General features: G+C 44.1%; 1 protein-coding gene across 1 annotated transcript in view; it reads right to left on the bottom strand.

The window, feature by feature from the left end:
• Window positions 1-9,352: 9,352 nt before the first annotated feature.
• gak (cyclin G associated kinase) overlaps window positions 9,353-22,906 on the bottom strand; it is an 86,937-nt gene continuing 73,383 nt past the window's right edge. Inside the window, 7 exon segments of the mRNA XM_080433955.1 lie at window positions 9,353-11,970; window positions 13,717-13,893; window positions 16,206-16,354; window positions 16,794-17,072; window positions 18,778-18,864; window positions 20,866-21,015; window positions 22,700-22,855. Of these exon segments, the coding sequence (XP_080290081.1) occupies window positions 11,869-11,970; window positions 13,717-13,893; window positions 16,206-16,354; window positions 16,794-17,072; window positions 18,778-18,864; window positions 20,866-21,015; window positions 22,700-22,855 (1,100 nt within the window). The 3' untranslated portion in view covers window positions 9,353-11,868.

Below are 22,906 nucleotides of genomic sequence, written 5' to 3'. Positions count from 1 at the left end.
GGAGAGATGTTACCACAGCTTCACAGAGAGACAGGTACGTTATGGAGAGATGTTACCAGAGCTTCACTGAGAGACTGTTACGTTATGGAGAGATGTTACCAGAGCTTCACAGAGAGACAGGTACGTTATGGAGAGATGTTACCACAGCTTCACCGAGAGACTGTTACGTTATGGAGAGATGTTACCAGAGCTTCACTGAGAGACAGGTACGTTATGGAGAGATGTTACCAGAGCTTCACTGAGAGACAGGTACGTTATGGAGAGATGTTACCACAGCTTCACTGAGAGACAGGTACGTTATGGAGAGATGTTACCAGAGCTTCACTGAGAGACAGGTACGTTATGGAGAGATGTTACCACAGCTTCACTGAGAGACAGGTACGTTATGGAGAGATGTTACCAGAGCTTCACCGAGAGACAGGTACGTTATGGAGAGATGTTACCAGAGCTTCACAGAGAGACAGGTACGTTATGGAGAGATGTTACCAGAGCTTCACTGAGAGACAGGTACGTTATGGAGAGATGTTACCACAGCTTCACTGAGAGACAGGTACGTTATGGAGAGATGTTACCAGAGCTTCACCGAGAGACAGGTACGTTATGGAGAGATGTTACCAGAGCTTCACTGAGAGACAGGTACGTTATGGAGAGATGTTACCAGAGCTTCACCGAGAGACAGGTAGGGAAGACCGGGTACAAAAGTAACACACTCAATAATTCTACTATTAGAAATAAGCTAGAGGGGTGAGACTTCTTGTGCACATGCTCAGTAGGGTCCTCTCTCTGTCTATGGAAGGATAGAATGATCATTTCATCTCAGCAGAAGTTTTCAACAAAATTTTGAGGTGTAAATGTAATTTTTTTAGTGTACGGTATTTTCCTTCTGCTGTCTAAAGATAAGATGTCAGCTCATTTAAACTTAGATGACTTGTATCTCTATGTTATTGGTCACAAATTAACGTCAGCAGCCTATGTAGTATAGGTGTTTCTATCTAGAATATGGGGTTTATCATGGTTGACCCATCGGGGTCAATTGTAACAAAGTGACTGGGGTCAATTGTAACAATGTGTTTTCAATGCAAGCAGATTTTTTGTCTGGGATTCCATACTTTTATGTTATTAAATGAACATATTTCACTAAATGTCACTACATTTCAAAGTAAAAATACATTTATTTTTACATTTATGTGACGTGCCCTTTGGTATATATTAAAGATGGCGGATTGCACATTCCTGAACAATCGGCTTCATTTACTGCCTGTAGAAACCGATGGGTGACGCTGTCCATTCATTTGATACAGTCTGTGGGTGAAATGCAGCGCAACGTTTTTTTGCATTCAGCCAATCGCAAGGCGGCAGGGCGGGTCTTGGCTGAGGTGCGCTGCATTTCAAAATCACGCGAGACGCGTACGTTACCTGGGGTCCCTCGTGACATTTCACACCAGAAATGTAGTACATTGGATGTCTTTATGCTGCTAATGCAGCAAGATGTTCCACAATAACGTGGCCCATGTCATTGGACAGTAAAACAAGCAACACGTTCTCATTACCCTGTAAACATGAAAAGGGCCACGGATGATGGGCAGGACATAGAAACAAAGAAAAACTACTTTTATTTGGGGAAAAGGGCGCTTTGAGGCAAACGGGGTCAGCCCTGTGCCTTAGCACCAAAAGCCCCTCCCTCTGCACGTGCCTGAGTACACACACACACACACACACACACACACATAGAACATTTAAGCCCGAATCCACCTGGGATGTGTGTGTGAGTGTGAGTGTGAGTGTGAGGGTGAGTGTGTGTGTGTGTGAGTGTGTGTGTGTGTGTGTGTGTGTGTGCGTGTGTGTGTGTGCCTTTTACTTTTACACTGCCTTTTATTCCAGATTAAAAAGCTGCAGGACAATAAAGATCTTCTATCATCTTGTTTCTCCTCCAGCTGCGTCCTTTCTGCGTCTCCTGGACCAGGGACCGTGTTCTCCAGCTGGTGGAGTGGCAGTTCCTCCATGGAGCTGAAGGAGAACCTCTGGAGGATCATGAAGACCCTGAACCTCCTCCAGGAACCACAGACTCCTGGGCTCAGGGATGTGTGCCCGTCGTACATGATGGCACTAAACCACCGCCCAGCCGCCCCGCCCACAAACAGGTGCTGTTTTTACTTCTAATCTGTGGGGTAAAGTAACTAAGTACATTTACTCAAGTACTGTTCTTAAGTACAATTTTGAGGTATTTTCACTTTACTGGAGTATTTCCAATTTTCAGTACTTTTACTTCTACTCCACTACATCTCAGAGGCAAATATTATACTTTTACTCCACTACAATTATTTGAAAGCTTTAGTTATACTAGTTACTTTACCCTGTATACATTTTGGCCATTTGAAAATAGCCGATCTACAAGCTCACACTCGCAATGCGACGCATTGTGAGCTTGTAGATCTGCTATTTTTGAAAAATTGCGGAAAATTGTGAAAATCTTTGAATATATATTTCTAAAGCAATTTTTTTTTACTCAAATCTTTGCTTCTGGAGGGTCCCCGGTACGAAATATTTTCAGATGGGGGTCGGCCGCCAAATACATATCATTTTGGGAGGAAAAAGTTTGAGAACCACTGATAGTAACATATACACTATATGACAAAGAAATATCCATGAATTCAAGTCTCCATGGGGTGACTATAATCCATAGAAAAACATTTGGGGGTGAACTATCCCTTTAAAGGTTCTATGACATTCATTTTCACTTTTTTAATTTTTTATGTTTTTTTGGGGGTTTTATGACCTCAATTACACCCAAAAAATCGGAACTTTGAACATTCAGTGGATTTTCTGTGGTCTGGGGTTTTCTGAATAATTAGGCTGAAAAGTAATCTGAGCTTGGCCCTTGGGCAGTGAAGTCACAGGCCATTAATCCCGCCCACTCTCCTCCTCGCCCCTCCCCTCCCCTATCCTTTCCTTTGGGGGGTGCGGAGCAGAGGCGATGATTGACAGGCAAAATCCCTCACCAGCGACACCCGCAGGCAAAGATTTATTTTTTCATTGCAATTGAAAAGGCTTTAGAAATGTGAGAGAAAAACACCTGCCATGGATCAATGGAGTGGATTTTTTTGTTAAAACCTTCTATACACGTTTGAAGGACCATGACAAATACTTTTAATGTGTGGTAAAACTGAACGTCATGAAACCTTTAATGGGTTAACTTTTGATTTTCCACAGCAGCATTGTCCGGGCGTCCCGGTTGCCTCACAGACTGACCGGCAGCATCAGCGCCGTGTGAGCAGCTCTGTGGAGCCTGCTGCTGGGTGGGATCACAGCACCCACAGCTCTGGGGATCACAGCACCCACAGGGTGCTGCTCACCCCGACCCCGCCACCCAGACGGGACAGACGACAGACAAGACGGCAGATTCTCTCGACGCTGCACAGCACGGTGACACCCCCCTCCGTCGTGCCCTCCATCACGTCCACAACAACAAGACGGGACGATAACAAGGAGGAACAAAAAGACCTCCTTCCTTCAGCCCCTCCTCCCAGATGTGCATGGTGGTTATGTCAGAACACAGATTCCAGGGCGGGGCCTGGGTTATTGGACCACAGCAGCTTGCCCCGCCCCCGCCAAGGTGTCTCGCCTCATTATAAGATCTTGGACGCGACGACGACGGGCCACGCCCACACGGCGGCCAAGAGACCAGGGTTGATTTCCTCGACTAAAACTGTGACGAGAAATGTTGGTCGACTCCCTTTTTTCACCGACGAAAACTACACAAAAACTAAATAAAAACCAGTGAGCGTTTTCAGCTTGTAGATCGGCTATTTTTGCTACTTTTGTGTGACATAGAATGGCGAAGTAGGGCATTAACCCATTAAGACCTGGAACGCATCTGTGTCACTTTTTCATTTGAGCTAAAAAAGCATTATTTTACACTTTAGCTATTCAGAAATAGCAGATATACAAGCTCATAAGTGCCGCGCTATGAGCTTGTAGATCTGCTATTTTGGGCACGGTGGCGCAGTCGGTAGCGCTGTCGCCTCACAGGTAGAAGGTCCTGGGTTCGATTCCCGCCGGGGACGCTGTGGGCGCTGGGGGCGTGTTCTCTCCTCCGCGTCATCAGCGCTCATACCCTAGGTGGGGTTGGCGAAAGGGCCTTTCTGTGTGGAGTTTGCATGTTCTCCCCGTGTCTCCTAGGGTAGTTAATACCCTCACAAAAACATGTAGTAATCCTGGTCGCTATACCGCCTCCCCCTGGTCAGCCGGGGTGCCTGATGGAGGGGAAGGGAACTGGTTGGAATAACGTGTTCCTTCCACGCGCCACGTCCTACCGGGAAAACTCCTGGTTGGAAAACTCCCCCCAGTTGGCTCTCATGCATTGAAGGAAGCATGAGCTCGGCCCTGGCCTCCCTAGGCTGGTGGGGGGAGTGTAGTGCCCAGGATCACTTAGTAAATTGGCACCGGGTGAAAAAAATGGGTTACAAAAATTGTGGGGAAAAAAATATATATATCTGCTATTTTTTTTAAATCGTGAAAATGTGCGCACATCTTTGAATATATATATTCTTTTAAAGCGAACATTAACCCAAATCTTTGCTTCTGGGGGTCCCTGGAACAAAATATTTTGAGATGGGGGGTCCGCGGCCAAATTCATATCATTTTGGGGGTCCTTGACATGAAAAAGACTGAGAACCACTGATATAGAAACATACGTTTTTCAGAAAACTGTTAGGATTTAGAAGACATTTTGCAGAATCGGAACCTCAGGTCTCAATGGGTTAATTTATGAAAAAAAGTTAAAATAAGAGGTGTCTGCCCGACAGTACATGCAACGTGTCCCTCTGGAGTGAGTGTGGAAATATAGTGGCCCTCGCCATCATCAAAGTTGCAAGTTGCATCACCCCTGGTCCATTTGGACCACCTTCAAAGAACTCCAAAGGTCCCTCTGGACCTGCTTTGAGAACCACTGTGCTACAGCAGTATACATTTAGGGCTCTTTGTGTCTCTCTGGTAACATTATTATCATACATGTAGGGCTCTTTGTGTCTCTCTGGTAACATTATTATCATACATGTAGGGCTCTTTGTGTCTCTCTGGTAACATTATTATCATACATGTAGGGCTCTTTGTGTCTCTCTGGTAACATTATTATCATACATGTAGGGCTCTTTGTGTCTCTCTGGTAACATTATTATCATACATGTAGGGCTCTTTGTGTCTCTCTGGTAACATTATTATCATACATGTAGGGCTCTCTGTGTCTCTCTGGTAACATTATTATCATACATGTAGGGCTCTTTGTGTCTCTCTGGTAACATTATTATCATACATGGAGGGCTCTTTGTGTCTCTCTGGTAACATTATTATCATACATGGAGGGCTCTTTGTGTCTCTCTGGTAACATTATTATCATACATGGAGGGCTCTTTGTGTCTCTCTGGTAACATTATTATCATACATGGAGGGCTCTTTGTGTCTCTCTGGTAACATTATTATCATACATGTAGGGCTCTTTGTGTCTCTCTGGTAACATTATTATCATACATGTAGGGCTCTTTGTGTCTCTCTGGTAACATTATTATCATACATGGAGGGCTCTTTGTGTCTCTCTGGTAACATTATTATCATACATGTAGGGCTCTTTGTGTCTCTCTGGTAACATTATTATCATACATGGAGGGCTCTTTGTGTCTCTCTGGTAACATTATTATCATACATGTAGGGCTCTTTGTGTCTCTCTGGTAACATTATTATCAGCTCATTTGCATGTCCGTGGCAAAAATGTCCACCGCTAGCCAGCATGGCGATGATGACCCCTGACCCCTGCATGTAACGGTCATAGAATATCCGCCCACACATACACTAAATTCTAATTCAGCCTTTTTTCCCCCCGAAAATAGCAGATCTACAAGCTCTCAACGCCTCGCAGCGCGAGGCGTTGAGAGCTTGTAGATCTGCTATTTTTGGCAAAGCTAGGCTATAGGGCATAGCAGTGGCGGCCATTTTCTGGTTCCACTTCAAAATAGTCAATGCATTTGATTCTGTGAAAACACTTTATTGAAAACGGCAAAACAAAGGGTACTTATTAAATATAGTATATCATATAATTAAATATAAAATAAATATAAAATCACAGATGATCCACCAGGACCCTGGATGGCTTGATTCTAGGCTTGATTCTAGGCTTAAATTAATTGATATAAATATTTTTGGGAATGTCAATGGGAAAAATGCATTGACTATTTTGAAGTGGAACCAGAAAATGGCCGCCATTGCTATGCCCTATAGGTGTAGAGGGAAAAAATAGCAGACTAAGTAAAAAAAAAAAACTTTAATCTGAAACACAATTATATACAATATAGAGTAGGGGGTCCCTGCTTCATCTCTCTCTCAGCTAGGGGGTCCTTGGCCTGAAAACGTTGAAGACCCCCCTATAGGGAGAGAGCCTGTCATGAGAAAGGTTACAATGTCATTTACATAAGATGTTATTTAGTTTCAATGCAAATGATTTCTTTTTATTTTCATATTATACCGTTTAGACTGGGAACGCATCTGTGTCATTTTAAGATTTATTTGGCTATATAAAAATAGCAGATATACAAGCAGATATACTTGTAGATCTGCAATTTTTGGGGAAAATCGTGAAAATGTGTGCAAATCTTTAGTTTGAATGTATAAATACTTTTTTAAAGTGAAAGTTTTTAACTCAAATCTTTGCTTCTGGGGATTTTACAAATGAGTTCTAAATCCTAACAGTTTTTTTAATGTTCTTTTTCCTACCTAAGTTGCTATATTATCAATGGTTTTCAAACTTTTTTCATGTCAAGGACCACCAAAATAATCCAAAATGTCCACAGACCCCCATCCATCTAAAACTCTTTTGTTCCAGGGACCCCCAGAAGCAAAGATTTGAGTTTAAAATGTATATAAAAGATTTGCACACATTTTCACGATTTTTCAAAAAAAAAATTGAATAGCCAAAGATATCTAAAAATGACACACAGACGCGTTCCCGGTCTTCATGGGTTAATACCTATGATCCTACATTACTATTTCTATTACCTGGTGTTTAACCCTTGCCATTTACGAGGGCTCTGTCTTGTACCATCTTACCACTCTGTACAATAAATGTGTTTTCAACCATCTTACCTGTGTCCCTGTGCAGTGGTTCTCCCCCCAGGGGGGTCCCCACATGATTTTGTAGGGGTCCCCCAGTTGACAGTTAAGTGACAAGTTAATATAATACAATACTTAGTAATAGCAATAGCAATACCAATAGCAGATCTACAAGCTGACGACGCAGCACGTTGTCAGCTTGTAGATCTGCTATTTTCAAACGATTTGTATACATATTGAACTTGTGAAATGGGACGTTCTGCCTAATAGAGTATTTTTTTACTTTTGGTGCTTTAAGTATATTTTGATGCCAATACTTTTGTACTTTTACTCAAGTACATTTTAAATGGCTTAAATGGCTTCAGCCTATTCCTTTTTGGTCTTAATCATACATGATATATGATATGTTGAATATATTGAATGTATCCTGCTAAGATCAAAATAAAATACTAAAAAAAAAAAAATACTAAATACCGAACTTTGACTTGCAACTGAGTATTTCTAGATTGTGGAATTGATACTTTTACTTAAAAAGGGATAGTTCACCCAAAAATATATTTTTGTCCTATGGATTGGTCACCCCATGGAGACTTGAATCTATGGATATTTTTTAGTTTTTGTCTAATTTCTAAGACAATAATGTGATGACCAGCTGACCGGTAGTCAGCGGTTCCGGTAGGAGACACAAAGGAGACTCTTTGTGTCTCCTACCGGAACCGCTGCCGGTCATCAAATTAATGAGACAAAAATTAAAATAATATCCATGGGTGACAAATCCATAGAAAAAGAGTCATTTTGTGGCTGAACTATCCCTTTAACCCTTTAAGGCTGGGAACACATCTGTGTCATTTTAGATTTCTTTGGCTATTCAAAAATAGCAGATCTACAAGCTCATAGCGAGGCACCGAGTGTCGCGCTATGAGCTTGTAGATCTGCTATTTCTTTTAAAAATCATGAAAATTCCAGAAAATCTTTGAATATATACAAGCAGTTTTAAAAAAAAAACTTGTTCTGCTATAATCAGTGGTTCTCAAACTTTTTTCATGTCAAGGACCCCCAAAATCATATGTATTTGCCCGCGGACACCCATCTCAAAATATGTTGTTCCAGGGACCCCCCAGGAGCAAAGATTTGAGTCAAAAATGCTCGCTTTAAAAACATATATATTCAAAGATTTGCACAAATTTCCCATGATTTTTCAAAAGATAGCAGATCTACAAGCTCATAGCGCGGCACTCGGTCAAAGTGTAAAATAATGAGTTTTAGCTCAAATCAAAAAGTGACACAGATAGTAAAAACATTTCAGGGCTTTTCCCCGTGTCAGAGGACATCATCTTCTTCTTGTTGCTCCAGGGACACTTGTTATACTGCAACATGAACACAAGACAGTGAAAACTCCTCCTTTCAGATCAAAACATGTTTTTATTATTAGTTCTCCTTTTTTTGTAACTTTTTTTGCAGTGAAATCTACATTCATTAGTAATGGTGTCCTTTGGTTCTATGAATGACCCAATGCACCCTCTGACAGGACACAGTCAGAGTGAGGTTACACCCCATTCATAACACCAGTGTGTGTGTGTGTGTGTGTGTGTGTGTGTGTGTGTGTGTGAGTAGTAGTTAAGGACACCAAAATGTAAGCATGCTAAGCTAAGACGCTGATATGCTAACACAATTAGCATATTAGCATCTTAGCTTAGCATGCTAACATTTTGGTGTCCTTAACTACTACTTGTGTGTGCGTGTGTGAGTGTGTGTGTGCGAGTGTGTGTGTGTGTGTGTGTGCGCGCGCATGTGTGTGTGTGTGTGTGTGTGTGTGTGTGTGCGCTTCTCTCCCCCCCAAATAAAGATACACTGGTCCCCCGTTGTGTTGAAATAAAAAAAAAAGGAAAACACAAGTTTCATAATGTAATAATACATTGATTTCTGTCGACTTCCAGACGGAAAGAAAAACAACCAAGAAAGTACAAAAAAGGGAAAGACGGACTGAAACGATAAAGCACAAACCTAAACCAACAGAGAGCGTGTGTGTGTATAGTTATATATATATATATTTATATATATTTATAAAAAGCACATTCATAATGATAAAGAGTTGCTTTGGAATGACAAACAGCCTCACTGCGTCCCTCACTCGCACACGCCACATTCAATTTATATATTATCTTAACTTCATTTAATTTATATCATTAATGACCATGGATTCATCATGGTCCCCCAACCAACCAACAACCCCCTCCCCCCGCCCTCCCCCCCAACACACACACACACACACACAAAAGTCCCCAAAACAAAATAAATAAGAAAACATGGGATTTGATTGGTCCATGAGGTAAAATGTAAAATTTAAATAAAAAAAGAAAGAAAGAAAGAAAGAAATCTAGAGCAACCACAAAGCAGAACACAGTGAGATAAACTGTATTTATAGTAGATGGTCGGTAATGGAACACGTCCTGGTTAAACACTGTGGAAAATAGATTGATAAAAACCCAGAACTGGCCTTTAAAAGATGGAAGAGTGATTTCATATGAAGCTCCAATCGTCCTGTATATATACGCCCCGCCCCCTCCCCGCCGTCTCCGTGTCGTTAAGCCAAATGTATAATGACTTTATTTAATGACTGCCCGTAATAACTTATATTCAAACTGGAGAAAAAAAAAAACACGTTTATTTTTTACGAGGAAAGCCCTTTAACATGAAGTCCTCTCGCAAGTCGCTACATTAACCACCGTTTGATAATTAAATGATAACTCGCCCGGACAAAAGAAAGAAAAAAATGAAACAAAGTCTTAATATGACGATATCAAATCAAATGGAGAAAAACCCCCGAAAGGAAAAAAGCAACATTTCTGCAAACCTGCGACCGCCCAATGCCAGCCCCGCCCCCCAATGTTGGTGGGTGGGGCGTTCCTCCCCCAGGGAGGAGCCTAAACCCTAAACCACACCCCAGGGAGGAGCCTAAACCCTTTGGGATCCCTTCAGGAGTTTAACGGTTCCCTTTAATGGTTCCAAAAGGACCCTGACAGGTCTGAAACTCTGAGAGTGTAACACATGGAACCAAATGGACCCGTAAAACACTCTCAGAGTCGTGGTGGTCCTTGAAATTAAACCACCGGTACTATAATAGTCTATGAGACATGAAGTCCACAAAACCAGCTCTGACAGTGTAGATAAAACCGGCTCTGCTTCCTGGTTCCTCAATGCTGGATCCGGGTTCCGGATCCAGACCCTCCCCCTAAAACCCAGGGAGAACTGGTTTTGGTTCAGGTGATAAAACGGGGCTCAGGCGGCGAGCCAGGCCTCTGGCTGCTCAGCGCGGCCACTCTCTCGCTCGGCGACTCGCTCGGAACATTCCTGGCGAGCCGGTGGCCACGCCCACCTTGTCGTTGATGTCAGCTGACCTCAAAAGGCCTGCATTTTGTTGGGAGACCGTCGCCCGTACGCAGGACGCAGGACGTTGAGTGAAACCTAAACCAGAGCTCGACTGCGGCGGGAATCTCTTCCAGGTGGCGATATGACGATGGAGGGCGGGGCTTAGGGAAGAGGGCGGGGCTTACGGAAGAGGGCGGCACGTGCGGTTTTGAAAACCTTCCACAGATTTAATGTAAAATAAGGAACACTTCAAAAAAACAATGATACAAATTAGCAACCGCCCACTCTGGGTGACGCCAGGCTACGCCCACTCTGGGTGACGCCGGGCTCCGCCCTATTCTGGGTGAAGACGGGTGCCGCCCACTCTGGGTGATGTCGGGCTCCGCCCACTCTGCGTTGGTTCTGCAAATGTCAACGTTGAGGGGGCGGGGTTTAGTTTGTAACACAGGTCCAGTAGCACTAGTAGTGTTCAGTCAAAAAAAGACACTTAACAAAACAAAACAAACACCCCAGGGACCACCCATAAGATCGCACAGCAGTGCCACCTAGTGGTGGGGGGTGTCTCACGGGGGCCGGGCCCTCGCTGTGAAAGAGACCGGCGGGTTCAAATGTAGTTTTTTTTGGGCGTCGCCGACCCAAAAACACTGACGGGTCGTTCGTTACACTTCAGGGATAGGCTGGTCACCCTGACTGTGTCACCCACGTGTTCACTCTCCATCATGGGTGCCAGGCTGGGCACCCCGTCCCGTCACCCATATCACCCATATGGGGACGACAAGGGATTCCCTATATAGTCTCTTCCTCATTGAAGTTAAATTCCATTGGATGTCTGCGTGATTGTCTCTGTCGTTGTGTCCCTCATGCAGTCTCTGACAGCACCACCCTGTGGTGATGTGTGGAACTGCAAGCAGGCCAGAGAGAGAGAGAGAGAGAGAGAGAGAGAGAGAGAGAGAGAGAGAGAGAGAGAGAGAGAGAGAGAGAGAGAGAGAGAGAGAGAGAGAGCGAGAGAGAGGGGGGGAGAGAGAGAGAGTACAAGTCTTTTCCCCCTCACTGTAGAAGGAAATAAAGGAAGGAGGGACAAGATCAAAGAGTGAAGGAAAGGTGTGTGTGTGTGTGTGTGTGTGTGTGTGTGTGTGTGTGTGTGTGTGTGTGTGTGTGTGTGTGTGTGTGTGTGTGTGTGTGTGTGTGTGTGTGTGGAATGGTGGAGGGAGACACCTCTCAGAGGCACAGCTCTCTCTCTTAAGGCCCAATGTGGGCTCAGTCCGGTTCCTATCTGGCCTTGTCTGGTCACGTCCGGCCAAAAAAAAAACAACTGTGGCTTTTTGGCCAAGAAGTCCAGTCCAGTCCGGGCTGATCCGGTCCAATCCAGCCGGAAATGCTGTCCAGATCTTTTTCCTAGTTTTAAAACAGAGCCTTGGATCCCTGGTTCTCAAACTCAGACCAGGCGTCGTTCAGCTCCATGAAGATCATCTTAGCGTACTGCTCATAGGGCTGACCTGTGGCCTGGACACACACAGACAGACACACAGACACACACAGACACAGACACAGACACACAGACACAGACACACACACACACACACACACACACACACACACACACACACACACACGTTTGTATTACCATACTACAGTGGTTTTCAACCTTTTTCGCGTCAAGGACCCTCAAATTGACACATATTAGCCCACGGACCCCCATTCGAAAAGATATGCCAGGAACTCAACCATTTATGTTTATTGGGGGTCCCAATGGGGACCCCCTGGAACCCCCTCAAGGACCAATGGTGGTCCCTGGACCACTGGTTGAGAACCACTGCCATACTATATACTTGTGAAGAACCCTTCTGCCACCTACTGGCGGTTTATACAACTGCAGTGTGAGCTCTTCATCTCAAACAGCTCCATTCAGTCATTTGATTTAAATTTTAAGGCCATTATTCCTTTCTCACTCATTCTGATCCATCAATCAGTGTTGTTTTAGTCATATTTTTCTATTCTGAAATGTTTTAGTTTTTGTCTGGTTTTAGTCGACTAACTATACAGTTGATTTAGTCGACTAAAATGTATTTTGGCGGTGCCTTGATGGCTGTTTTTCTTGGTTGCATGCTGGATATAGCCGATCTACAAGCTCGCAGCGCAACGCGTTGTGAGCTTGTAGATCTGCTATTTTCAGAGTGCAACACCCGAGTGCAACCAAACATAAAATGACTTGTCTTTTAGTTCTACTGGATCCGGCCATTGAACATTGGAACAACATTGGAACATATGAAAACACATTTCTGTTTGCCTTTAAAGCTTCATAATCAAAAATTGCACACGGCAGAGTATGACAAATTAAATTAAATTTACAAAGAAGTTATTGACATATTTAATACTTTTCAAAACAGCAGAAATAGTTGATCTACAAGCTTACATCGCAGTTAGTGACGCGATGTAAGGTTGTAGATCAACTATTTCTGCTGTTTTTGGAAAATGTTTGAAAATGGATGAACATTTTTCAACATGGATACGATAATGACGGTTATGCAAAATAATTGTGATTAGGAGATTATGTAATAATTGTGACAGAGACCTAGTGCCAGTTTTATTGAATATTTCTTATTTACACAACACCCGCCAAGATATTAAACATCGTTTGTTATCCCCTTGCCAGCGTAATTACCTTCATCAGATGATATTTGAAACGCCGTGGAAGAGTCATTGTGTACAAAAAAAACTTTTAAAAAATAGTCCCCGTGGGTAGGCGGAGGGATCTGTGTATTCAGAGGAACAACAACATTCTAACCGCGATCCGCCATTTTGGGGCTTTGGCCCGTTGAAAACAGTGGTTTTCAATGCAAAAAACAGCAACTGAGTTACAGCTGTTTTTCTGAAAATCCCAGGCCGGATGGATGTGAGGTTTTTTGGAATGATGTCACATCCACATACTTCTTCTCTGAGTGACGATGGATCATCCCAGAGCTGTGTTACGGTGCCTAAAACAGCCTGCCTAATCTTTTTAATAGAACGACTTTATGCGTCTTGGCGGGCAAGTGTGCTATTTAATAGAACGACTTTATGCGTCCATGGTGGAAAATGAGTTAAATAGTATGTTTTGTTGACTTCTACTAACGCAATACTTTTTTCTGACCTTTTTGAATCTGCATCCTGACAAGCAGCTCATTTTAAACTGAAACCCTTTCAAAAAGTAAAAACTAAACTAAAACTAGCACACTGGGCATTAAAAACTACACATAACTAAACACTCACCTTATCGGGGTGGACCACCAGCACCGCCTTCCGGTAGAACTTCTTGACCTGGTCGGGGGTCACCAGGTCGGCCATGCCCACGGGCCTCCAGCGCCCCTCCCCCTCCCACAGCACCGTGTGCAGCGTGGAGAGCAGCGCCCGGATGTTACGCTCCTTCCCCTCAATCCAGTCAAAGATCTACCGGTACAAACACAATAATGTTATGCTCCTTCCACTCGATCCAGTCAAAGATCTACCAGTACAGACACAATAACGTTACACTCCTTCCCTTCAATCCAGTCAAAGATCTACCAGTACAGACACAATAACGTTACGCTCCTTCCCCTCGATCCAGTCAAAGATCTACCAGTACAGACACAATAACGTTACGCTCCTTCCCCTCGATCCAGTCAAAGATCTACCAGTACAGACACAATAACGTTACGCTCCTTCCCCTCGATCCAGTCAAAGATCTACCAGTACAGACACAATAATGTTACGCTCCTTCCCCTCAATCCAGTCAAAGATCTACCAGTACAGACACAATAATGTTACGCTCCTTCCCTTCAATCCAGTCAAAGATCTACCAGTACAGACACAATAACGTTACGCTCCTTCCCTTCAATCCAGTCAAAGATCTACCAGTACAGACACAATAACGTTACGCTCCTTCCCCTCGATCCAGTCAAAGATCTACCAGTACAGACACAATAATGTTACGCTCCTTCCCTTCAATCCAGTCAAAGATCTACCAGTACAGACACAATAACGTTACGCTCCTTCCCCTCGATCCAGTCAAAGATCTACCAGTACAGACACAATAATGTTACGCTCCTTCCCCTCAATCCAGTCAAAGATCTACCAGTACAGACACAATAACGTTACGCTCCTTCCCCTCGATCCAGTCAAAGATCTACCAGTACAGACACAATAATGTTACGCTCCTTCCCCTCAATCCAGTCAAAGATCTACCAGTACAGACACAATAATGTTACGCTCCTTCCCTTCAATCCAGTCAAAGATCTACCAGTACAGACACAATAACGTTACGCTCCTTCCCTTCAATCCAGTCAAAGATCTACCAGTACAGACACAATAACGTTACGCTCCTTCCCCTCGATCCAGTCAAAGATCTACCAGTACAGACACAATAATGTTACGCTCCTTCCCTTCAATCCAGTCAAAGATCTACCAGTACAGACACAATAACGTTACGCTCCTTCCCCTCGATCCAGTCAAAGATCTACCAGTACAGACACAATAACGTTACGCTCCTTCCCCTCAATCCAGTCAAAGATCTACCAGTACAGACACAATAACGTTACGCTCCTTCCCTTCAATCCAGTCAAAGATCTACCAGTACAGACACAATAACGTTACGCTCCTTCCACTCAATCCAGTCAAAGATCTACCAGTACAGACACAATAACGTTACGCTCCTTCCCCTCAATCCAGTCAAAGATCTACCAGTACAGACACAATAACGTTACGCTCCTTCCCCTCAATCCAGTCAAAGATCTACCAGTACAGACACAATAACGTTAAACTCCTTCCCTTCAATCCAGTCAAAGATCTACCAGTACAGACACAATAACGTTAAACTCCTTCCCTTCAATCCAGTCAAAGATCTGACGGCACAGACACAGCAGGACAATAACGTGGACGGTGGGACAAGGGGTCAGTGAAGAGATTTGGTGTAAAACAATAGCAATAATAATGCTAATACCTACTAATAAAAGACTAAGCAGGTAATTATGCACAGGGATTAGGAATAAAGTACCAGAATGAGAAACCAGGATATTTTTTGATATATCTGGGAAATCTTGCTCATCTCTCTGCACTTGGACTGTCTGGGATTAGTTTGCCGTACACTATGAGCTGGTATAGATATATACATTATGAGGTACGCCTGTCCAACTGCACCTTAACGTAAATTACTGATCAGCCACTTGCATGACAGCAACCTTTAGGCATCAACATGCACACAAGACCATCTGGCTGTAGATCAAACCCAGCATCAGAATGTGGAAGAAAGGTAATTTAAGTGACTTTCATGGTTGTTGGTGCCAAATGCAGAGGGGTTGAGTATTTCAGAAAGTATTTTCACACACACACAACCATCTCTAGGGTTTACAGAGAATGGTCGTAAACAGAAAGACGTATCCAGTGAGCGGCCATTCTGTGGGCAAAGAATGCCTCGTTGATGCCAGAGGACAATGGTCAGACTGGTAGGAGCTGAGCCTGGGTATCATTACCTGTAGTTTGAGAGGGTCTGTATCTCTACAGAGCTCCTGTCTCCTCATTACCTGTAGTTTGAGAGGGTCTGTATCTCTACAGAGCTCCTGTCTCCTCATTACCTGTAGTTTGAGAGGGTCTGTATCTCTACAGAGCTCCTGTCTCCTCATTACCTGTAGTTTGAGAGGGTCTGTATCTCTACAGAGCTCCTGTCTCCTCATTACCTGTAGTTTGAGAGGGTCTGTATCTCTACAGAGCTCCTGTCTCCTCATTACCTGTAGTTTGAGAGGGTCTGTATCTCTACAGAGCTCCTGTCTCCTCATCGCAGCGATGGTCCTGGGTTCCTTCCTGTCCGGTCTGGAGGAGAAGCCCTGAGTGGACAGCAGGTCCCCGAAGTCGTCCTCCTTCACCTTGGGCTTGGTGCCTGCATCACCATGACAACAACGTTTACGTTAGAGTTATCACCATGACAACAACGTTTACATTAGAATTATCACCATGACAACAACATTTACATTAGAATTATCACCATGACAACAACGTTTACATTAGAATTATCACCATGACAACAACGTTTACATTAGAATTATCACCATGACGTTTACATTAGAATTATCACCATGACAACAACAACGTTTACATTAGAATTATCACCATGACGACAACGTTTACATTAGAATTATCACCATGACAACAACGTTTACATTAGAATTATCACCATGACAACAACATTTACATTAGAATTATCACCACGACAACAACGTTTACATTATAATTATCACCATGACAACAACATTTACATTAGAATGGTGTCACCACCCCAAAATAGTGAATGGTAAGCACTCATTCTCGCTCTCTCTCACCAAATCCAGGTGCTCGCACGCCCCTCTCCTCTCTCCCTCCGATGACGCTGGAGAAGCTCAGGTTGTAGTTGGGCTTGGTGCTCTGAGCCCCGCCCCCTACGCCCGGCCCAGAGGAAGAGGAGGCGGGCTTGTTGTTGTGGGCGGAGCCAGGCCTTCCGGCCTGCCAGGCCTGAGCCTGAGGTTTAGTGGAGGATGAGGAGGAGGAGGAGGATGAAGAGGCAGCAGCAGACGGAGGCTTGGAGCTGAAGGCTGCTGCAGAGAAACCAGTGCTGGAGGAGCCTGAGGAGAAAATACACCCACTGTTTACTATGTAGGCATTTAGCACACTGTTTACTATGTAGGCATTTAGCACACTGTTTACTATGTAGGCATTTAGCACACTGTTTACTATGTAGGCATTTAGCACACTGTTTACTATGTAGGCATTTACTACAATACACCCACTGTATACTATGTAGGCATTTACTACAATACACCCACTGTTTACTATGTAGGCATTTACTACAATACACCCACTGTTTACTATGTAGGCATTTAGCACACTGTTTACTATGTAGGCATTTACTACAATACACCCACTGTTTACTATGTAGGCATTTGGCACACTGTTTACTATGTAGGCATTTAGCACACTGTTTACTATGTAGGCATTTAGCACACTGTTTACTATGTAGGCATTTAGCACACTGTTTACTATGTAGGCATTTACTACACACTCTGAACCAGAGGGACTTACAGTAAGCAAGGTAAACACATACATAGAATGCAGAGAGACAGTGTGGTGCCACTACCATTTATCTCTAACTCAGGTTTTCGTATGTTGAATGCGAAGGTTGGTTGGTCTTCCTTGCAAAACCACAGAATGAAGCATTGGAATGTTTTTCTTTATAAAGCTGAGTTGCATGAGCTGCCTTCTTACCCGAGTTGCTCAATGTCTCCACTAGTGGCCACTAGTGCTTTTAATCAGAGATTTGATGGAATACAGTCTTTGGTAAAACTGTGTTTGAAACTGTGTTTGAAACTGTGTTTGAAACTGTGTTTGCAGCATCATCATGCTGTGAGCTACAGAGTGTTTTTTTAATATGATAAAGGACTACACTGTCTACACATGGCCTGATACTGAATAACACTCTGTTCTGTTCTTTAGCTTTATTGTTGAATGTTGCAATTTGTCTTATTATTATAACATTTAGAGACAATTATTTTTAACCCCTTTTTCTCCCCGATGTAGTCGTTATGCTAATTAATTCCTCTCCTCACACATCTCTGTGTTGTCACTGCTGTCATATCCTACTGACTCACCTGTCAGTGAGGAGCCTCCACCAGGAGGACGTAGAGCCTTCGTCCTACTCCTCCCGCCCAACACTCCCCGCTGACAGGTGCCCCCCCCCCCCCAGCCCGTAGGGAGTACATGCTGTGACAAGTATCCTCCTCCTCCTCCTCCTCCTCCTCCTCCTCCTCCTCCTCCTCCTCCTCGCCCCGGCTTCCCTCCCCCGAACACGGGCCAATTGTGCTTGCATAGATGCCCGACAAAGCCGGATGCCCCACGGTGGAATCGAACCCACAACCTCCGTGGTGGTGGGCAGGCACTTAACCACTGTGCCACACGCGTGCCAATTTGTGTTGTTTTATGTGAAACTTAAGTGTGGGGCTGTTTTGGCCAGGACTTAAAAAAAAAAGGATCTAACGCCAAAAATCACAGATTTACATGCTGGGTGTATGTTCAGCTACACAACACATGATGCACAACACAGTAACACATGATGCACAACACAGTAACACATGATGCACAACACAGTAACACATGATGCACAACACAGTAACACATGACGCACAACACAGTAACACATGATGCACAACACAGTAACACATGATGCACAACACAGTAACACATGATGCACAACACAGTAACACATGATGCACAACACAGTAACACATGATGCACAACACAGTAACACATGATGCACAACACAGTAAACACTACCTGGTAGTTTGGAGCCCAGGTTTCCCAGGTCAGCAAATGGATCAAAGCTCTGAGACTTTGCCTTGGAGAAGGACGTTCCGCCTGGAACTACACACACGCGCACGCACGCACGCACGCACGCACACACACACACACACACACACACACACACACACACACACACACACACACACACACACACACACACACACACACACACACACACACACACACACACACACACACACACACACACACACACACACACACACACACACACACACACACACACACACACACACACACACGGAAGAAAGAGAGACAGGGTGAATAAGATGAGGTTAATATCCTGAATAATAATGGTCGTTACGTTCCTCAGAAGCTGGGGAGTGTTAAACATCAGCCCACATTATAGTAGTAATAATAATAATAATAATACATCCGATGTATAGAACGCCTTTCTAAGTACTCACTGTCGCTTCACAAAACAAAACAGACAAAGCAACTTTATTAACCCATGTGTGGGGGAGAAGGTGTCGGCTCGTCTAGAGCACAGAGGGGAGACAGTGACCAATAGAATAGCTGGAAAAACGGTCTTTTTGACCCCCAAATCCCCCCAAATCAGGCAGTGTATAGGATGATGAAACCCCAGTCATGGAAGTGTTAGGACCTGAGGCCGATTCTACAAATGTCTTCTAAATCCCAGCAGTTTTCTGAAAAAAACCTGTGTTTCTGTATCAGTGGTGCTCAAAAATGTTCATGTCAAGGACCCCCAAAATGATATGTATTTGGCCGCCGACCCCCATCTCAAAATATGTTGTTCCAGGGACCCCCCAGAAGCAAAGATTTGAGTTAAAGTGTTCGCTTTAAATATATGTATATTCAAAGATTTCCACACATTTTCACGATAAAAACAAAATAGCAGATCTACAAGCTCGTAGCACGGCACTCGGTGCCGCGCTACGAGCTTGTAGATCTGCTATTCTTGCCAGACCCAGGGGGTCGGGCCTACATGAGGCTTTGTCGGTCCCCCTCTCCAAACGTTTTCGTCCATACATGGGCATAAAAGAGGTCTGTCTTCTGTCCTCTTTTTGATTGGCCAAGCTTAGCGTGACGTAGTGTTCTGATCTTTCAACCACTAGGGGTCTGGCAGTACCAGGTCTCCTGGTTCCCTTGTTGAATAGCTAAAGTGTCAAATAATGCTTTTTAGCTCAAATGAAAAAGTGACACTGATGCGTTCCAGGTCTTAATGGGTTAAGAAAATAAGCAGTTAAAAGGGTCAAAAACTAATCAAACAAATCATTCATGGTGGTAACAGGGGGATTTGAATTAGGTGGGCCACGCCCATTTATCTGTGTTTAAACCATCCCACAATGCAATGCATGAAGGTGTTCTGTGATGTGTGGAGAACCAGGAGGACTGGAGGCCACCATGGAGGCTCGTCTGAGGACCGCCTAGACTAGAGAGATTAATGCAGAGACCTGAGGGCCAGTGTGGGGTCAAAGACCTCACAGCCTACCTGTGCTGGTGAAAGAGGGTTTATGGTGACCTCACAGTCTACCTGTGCTGGTGAAAGAGGGTTTATGGTGACCTCACAGCCTACCTGTGCTGGTGAAAGAGTGTTTATGGTGACCTCACAGCCTACCTGTGCTGGTGAAAGAGTGTTTATGGTGACCTCACAGCCTACCTGTGCTGGTGAAAGAGGGTTTGGTGACCTCACAGTCTATCTGTGCTGGTGAAAGAGTGTTTATGGTGACCTCACAGTCTATCTGTGCTGGTGAAAGAGGGTTTATGGTGACCTCACAGCCTACCTGTGCTGGTGAAAGAGGGTTTATGGTGACCTCACAGCCTACCTGTGCTGGTGAAAGAGGGTTTATGGTGACCTCACAGTCTACCTGTGCTGGTGAAAGAGGGTTTATGGTGACCTCACAGCCTACCTGTGCTGGTGAAAGAGGGTTTATGGTGACCTCACAGTCTACCTGTGCTGGTGAAAGAGGGTTTATGGTGACCTCACAGTCTACCTGTGCTGGTGAAAGAGGGTTTATGGTGACCTCACAGCCTACCTGTGCTGGTGAAAGAGGGTTTATGGTGACCTCACACACAGCCTACCTGTGCTGGTGAAAGAGGGTTTGGTGCTGCTGGTGTTGGCTCCGCCCCCCAGGCCAGAAGCAGCGCCGGCGCTCCAGCTGTCCCATCCTCCTAACAGGTCTGGCTGGCTGGCCGATGACGTCATCTTAGTGGGCTCACTTACTAGTTTATCTGACACACACACACACACACACACACACACACACACACACACACACACACACACACACACACACACACACACACACACACACACACACACACACGTTAGTCTAGTGTTGTGATTGTATGAGTTTGTGAGACTGTGTTCTATACTGTTGTTAAGTGTTTTAGTAAAGTCTTTGTTTACTGTCCTTCTTGACACCTGCGTTTGGTTTAGAGGTTTTGAGCTCTTTCTTTCGGGTCCTGCCATTATGTTAGAGAAGTAGTTCCTAACACAAGTAAGACGCGCGAACGCGGGAAGCGAACGCAAAAAATAAAAAATAATAATGAAAAAAAAATATTTAAAAAAAAGTAACCAATAAAAAAAAGAAGAAAAAAATACAAAAACATCTGTGTTAAAAGGAGCATCTTAAAAAAATACAAATTCACAAAAAATAAACTTTGAATGTTTTTGAACAATTCAACAAAGTGTTTGAAGTGCCTGTTTCACCCACTTCCGGGGGGCGGAGCCAAATTCCGAGCCCGATGTATTTGTTCGTAGACCCCCACTTAGGGGGGGTAGAAAAAGTTTCGGAGCGATTCGGGCACTTTCATTTAACATGGGGTTTCAATGGGGAGTTTTTAGGAGCCTTCTCCGGGGCATTTACTTATCGCAGAGGAGCTGCACAGAGGCAGTGCACACAGAGACACAGAGACACAGAGACACAACCCGTGCACGGTTTCATAGTAAGCTCCACTTGCGCGGAGCGGCGCGCCTCCTTCCGCTGCGTTCGCAACAACACTAGTAGCAACATTAGTATTAGCAAGAGGCCATGTAGAGGTTCTAAATGATCAAACAGACCATCTATGACTCCTAGTGATAATTATGTCAGTTGCATTTCGAAGGACAGTTTAGTTTCCATTGTGAAATAACATTTTGACTTTAATCAGAGATATATATATATCCAAAATGTCTGGATTTGACCAAAACAAAGAATTAACTCATTCAGTGCCCGGCTTATTTATGGCAGTTTGGCTCTGAGTGCCACAGCCAAAAATTCATTGTAAAAAGAAAAGTGCTTAGGAGCCGAGATACAGCCTTTTTCAGTAAGAAGTTAAACAAAGAGTGAATGTCGCAAAATATTTTCAAAGCATGATATCTTGGGTTCTGAACATTTCTTTTTTGGGACGTCTTAGACATCCAGTGGCACTCAGGGCTTATGCTAAAACGGACGTCTTAGACGTCCAGTGGCACTGAATGAGTTAACATTAGCGCACGGTTCTGGATTTTTATCACAGAAGCCATTTCTATGATTGCTAGTACCAACCCAGTTCTGTTTTGTTTAAGTATGTAATGGTGGAATTCCATTGTATTGTGTTTTAATTTGATTGTGAAGTGTGAATGTTTGGCCCCATGACGAGTATCCTTCACTGTGGTGAGGACTGATGGGGATCCATAATAAATAATAAACAATAAAACAACTGTTGACAGTCCTCCATGCTTACTGAGGTCTGACCAATCAGAACTTACTGAGGTTAAAGAGGGAGGTGTTGGAGGCAGGAGGTGTGTTCTCTGACCAATCAGAACTTACTGAGGTTAAAGAGGGAGGTGTTGGAGGCAGGAGGTGTGTTCTCTGACCAATCAGAACTTACTGAGGTTAAAGAGGGAGGTGTTGGAGGCAGGAGGTGTGTTCTCTGACCAATCAGAACTTACTGAGGTTAAAGAGGGAGGTGTTGGAGGCAGGAGGTGTGTTCTCTGACCCCTCAGAACCCAACAAGTCCCCGAACAGGTCCGGTCCCGAGGCCTGCCGCGCCGACGCCACGCCCGCACCAGAACCCATGCCAAACGGGTCGAACAGGTCGCCTAGAGCTGGGGGGCACATGAGGACAGGAAGTCAATTAAAACTACTCACCTGTAATT

The sequence above is a fragment of the Gymnoscopelus braueri genome, assembly GCF_963280865.1.
Source record: "Gymnoscopelus braueri genome assembly, chromosome: 7".
NCBI classification, from domain to species: domain Eukaryota; kingdom Metazoa; phylum Chordata; class Actinopteri; order Myctophiformes; family Myctophidae; genus Gymnoscopelus; species Gymnoscopelus braueri.
Note: the sequence above shows the minus strand (reverse complement) of the source record. Positions and strands in the feature narration are given on the sequence as shown.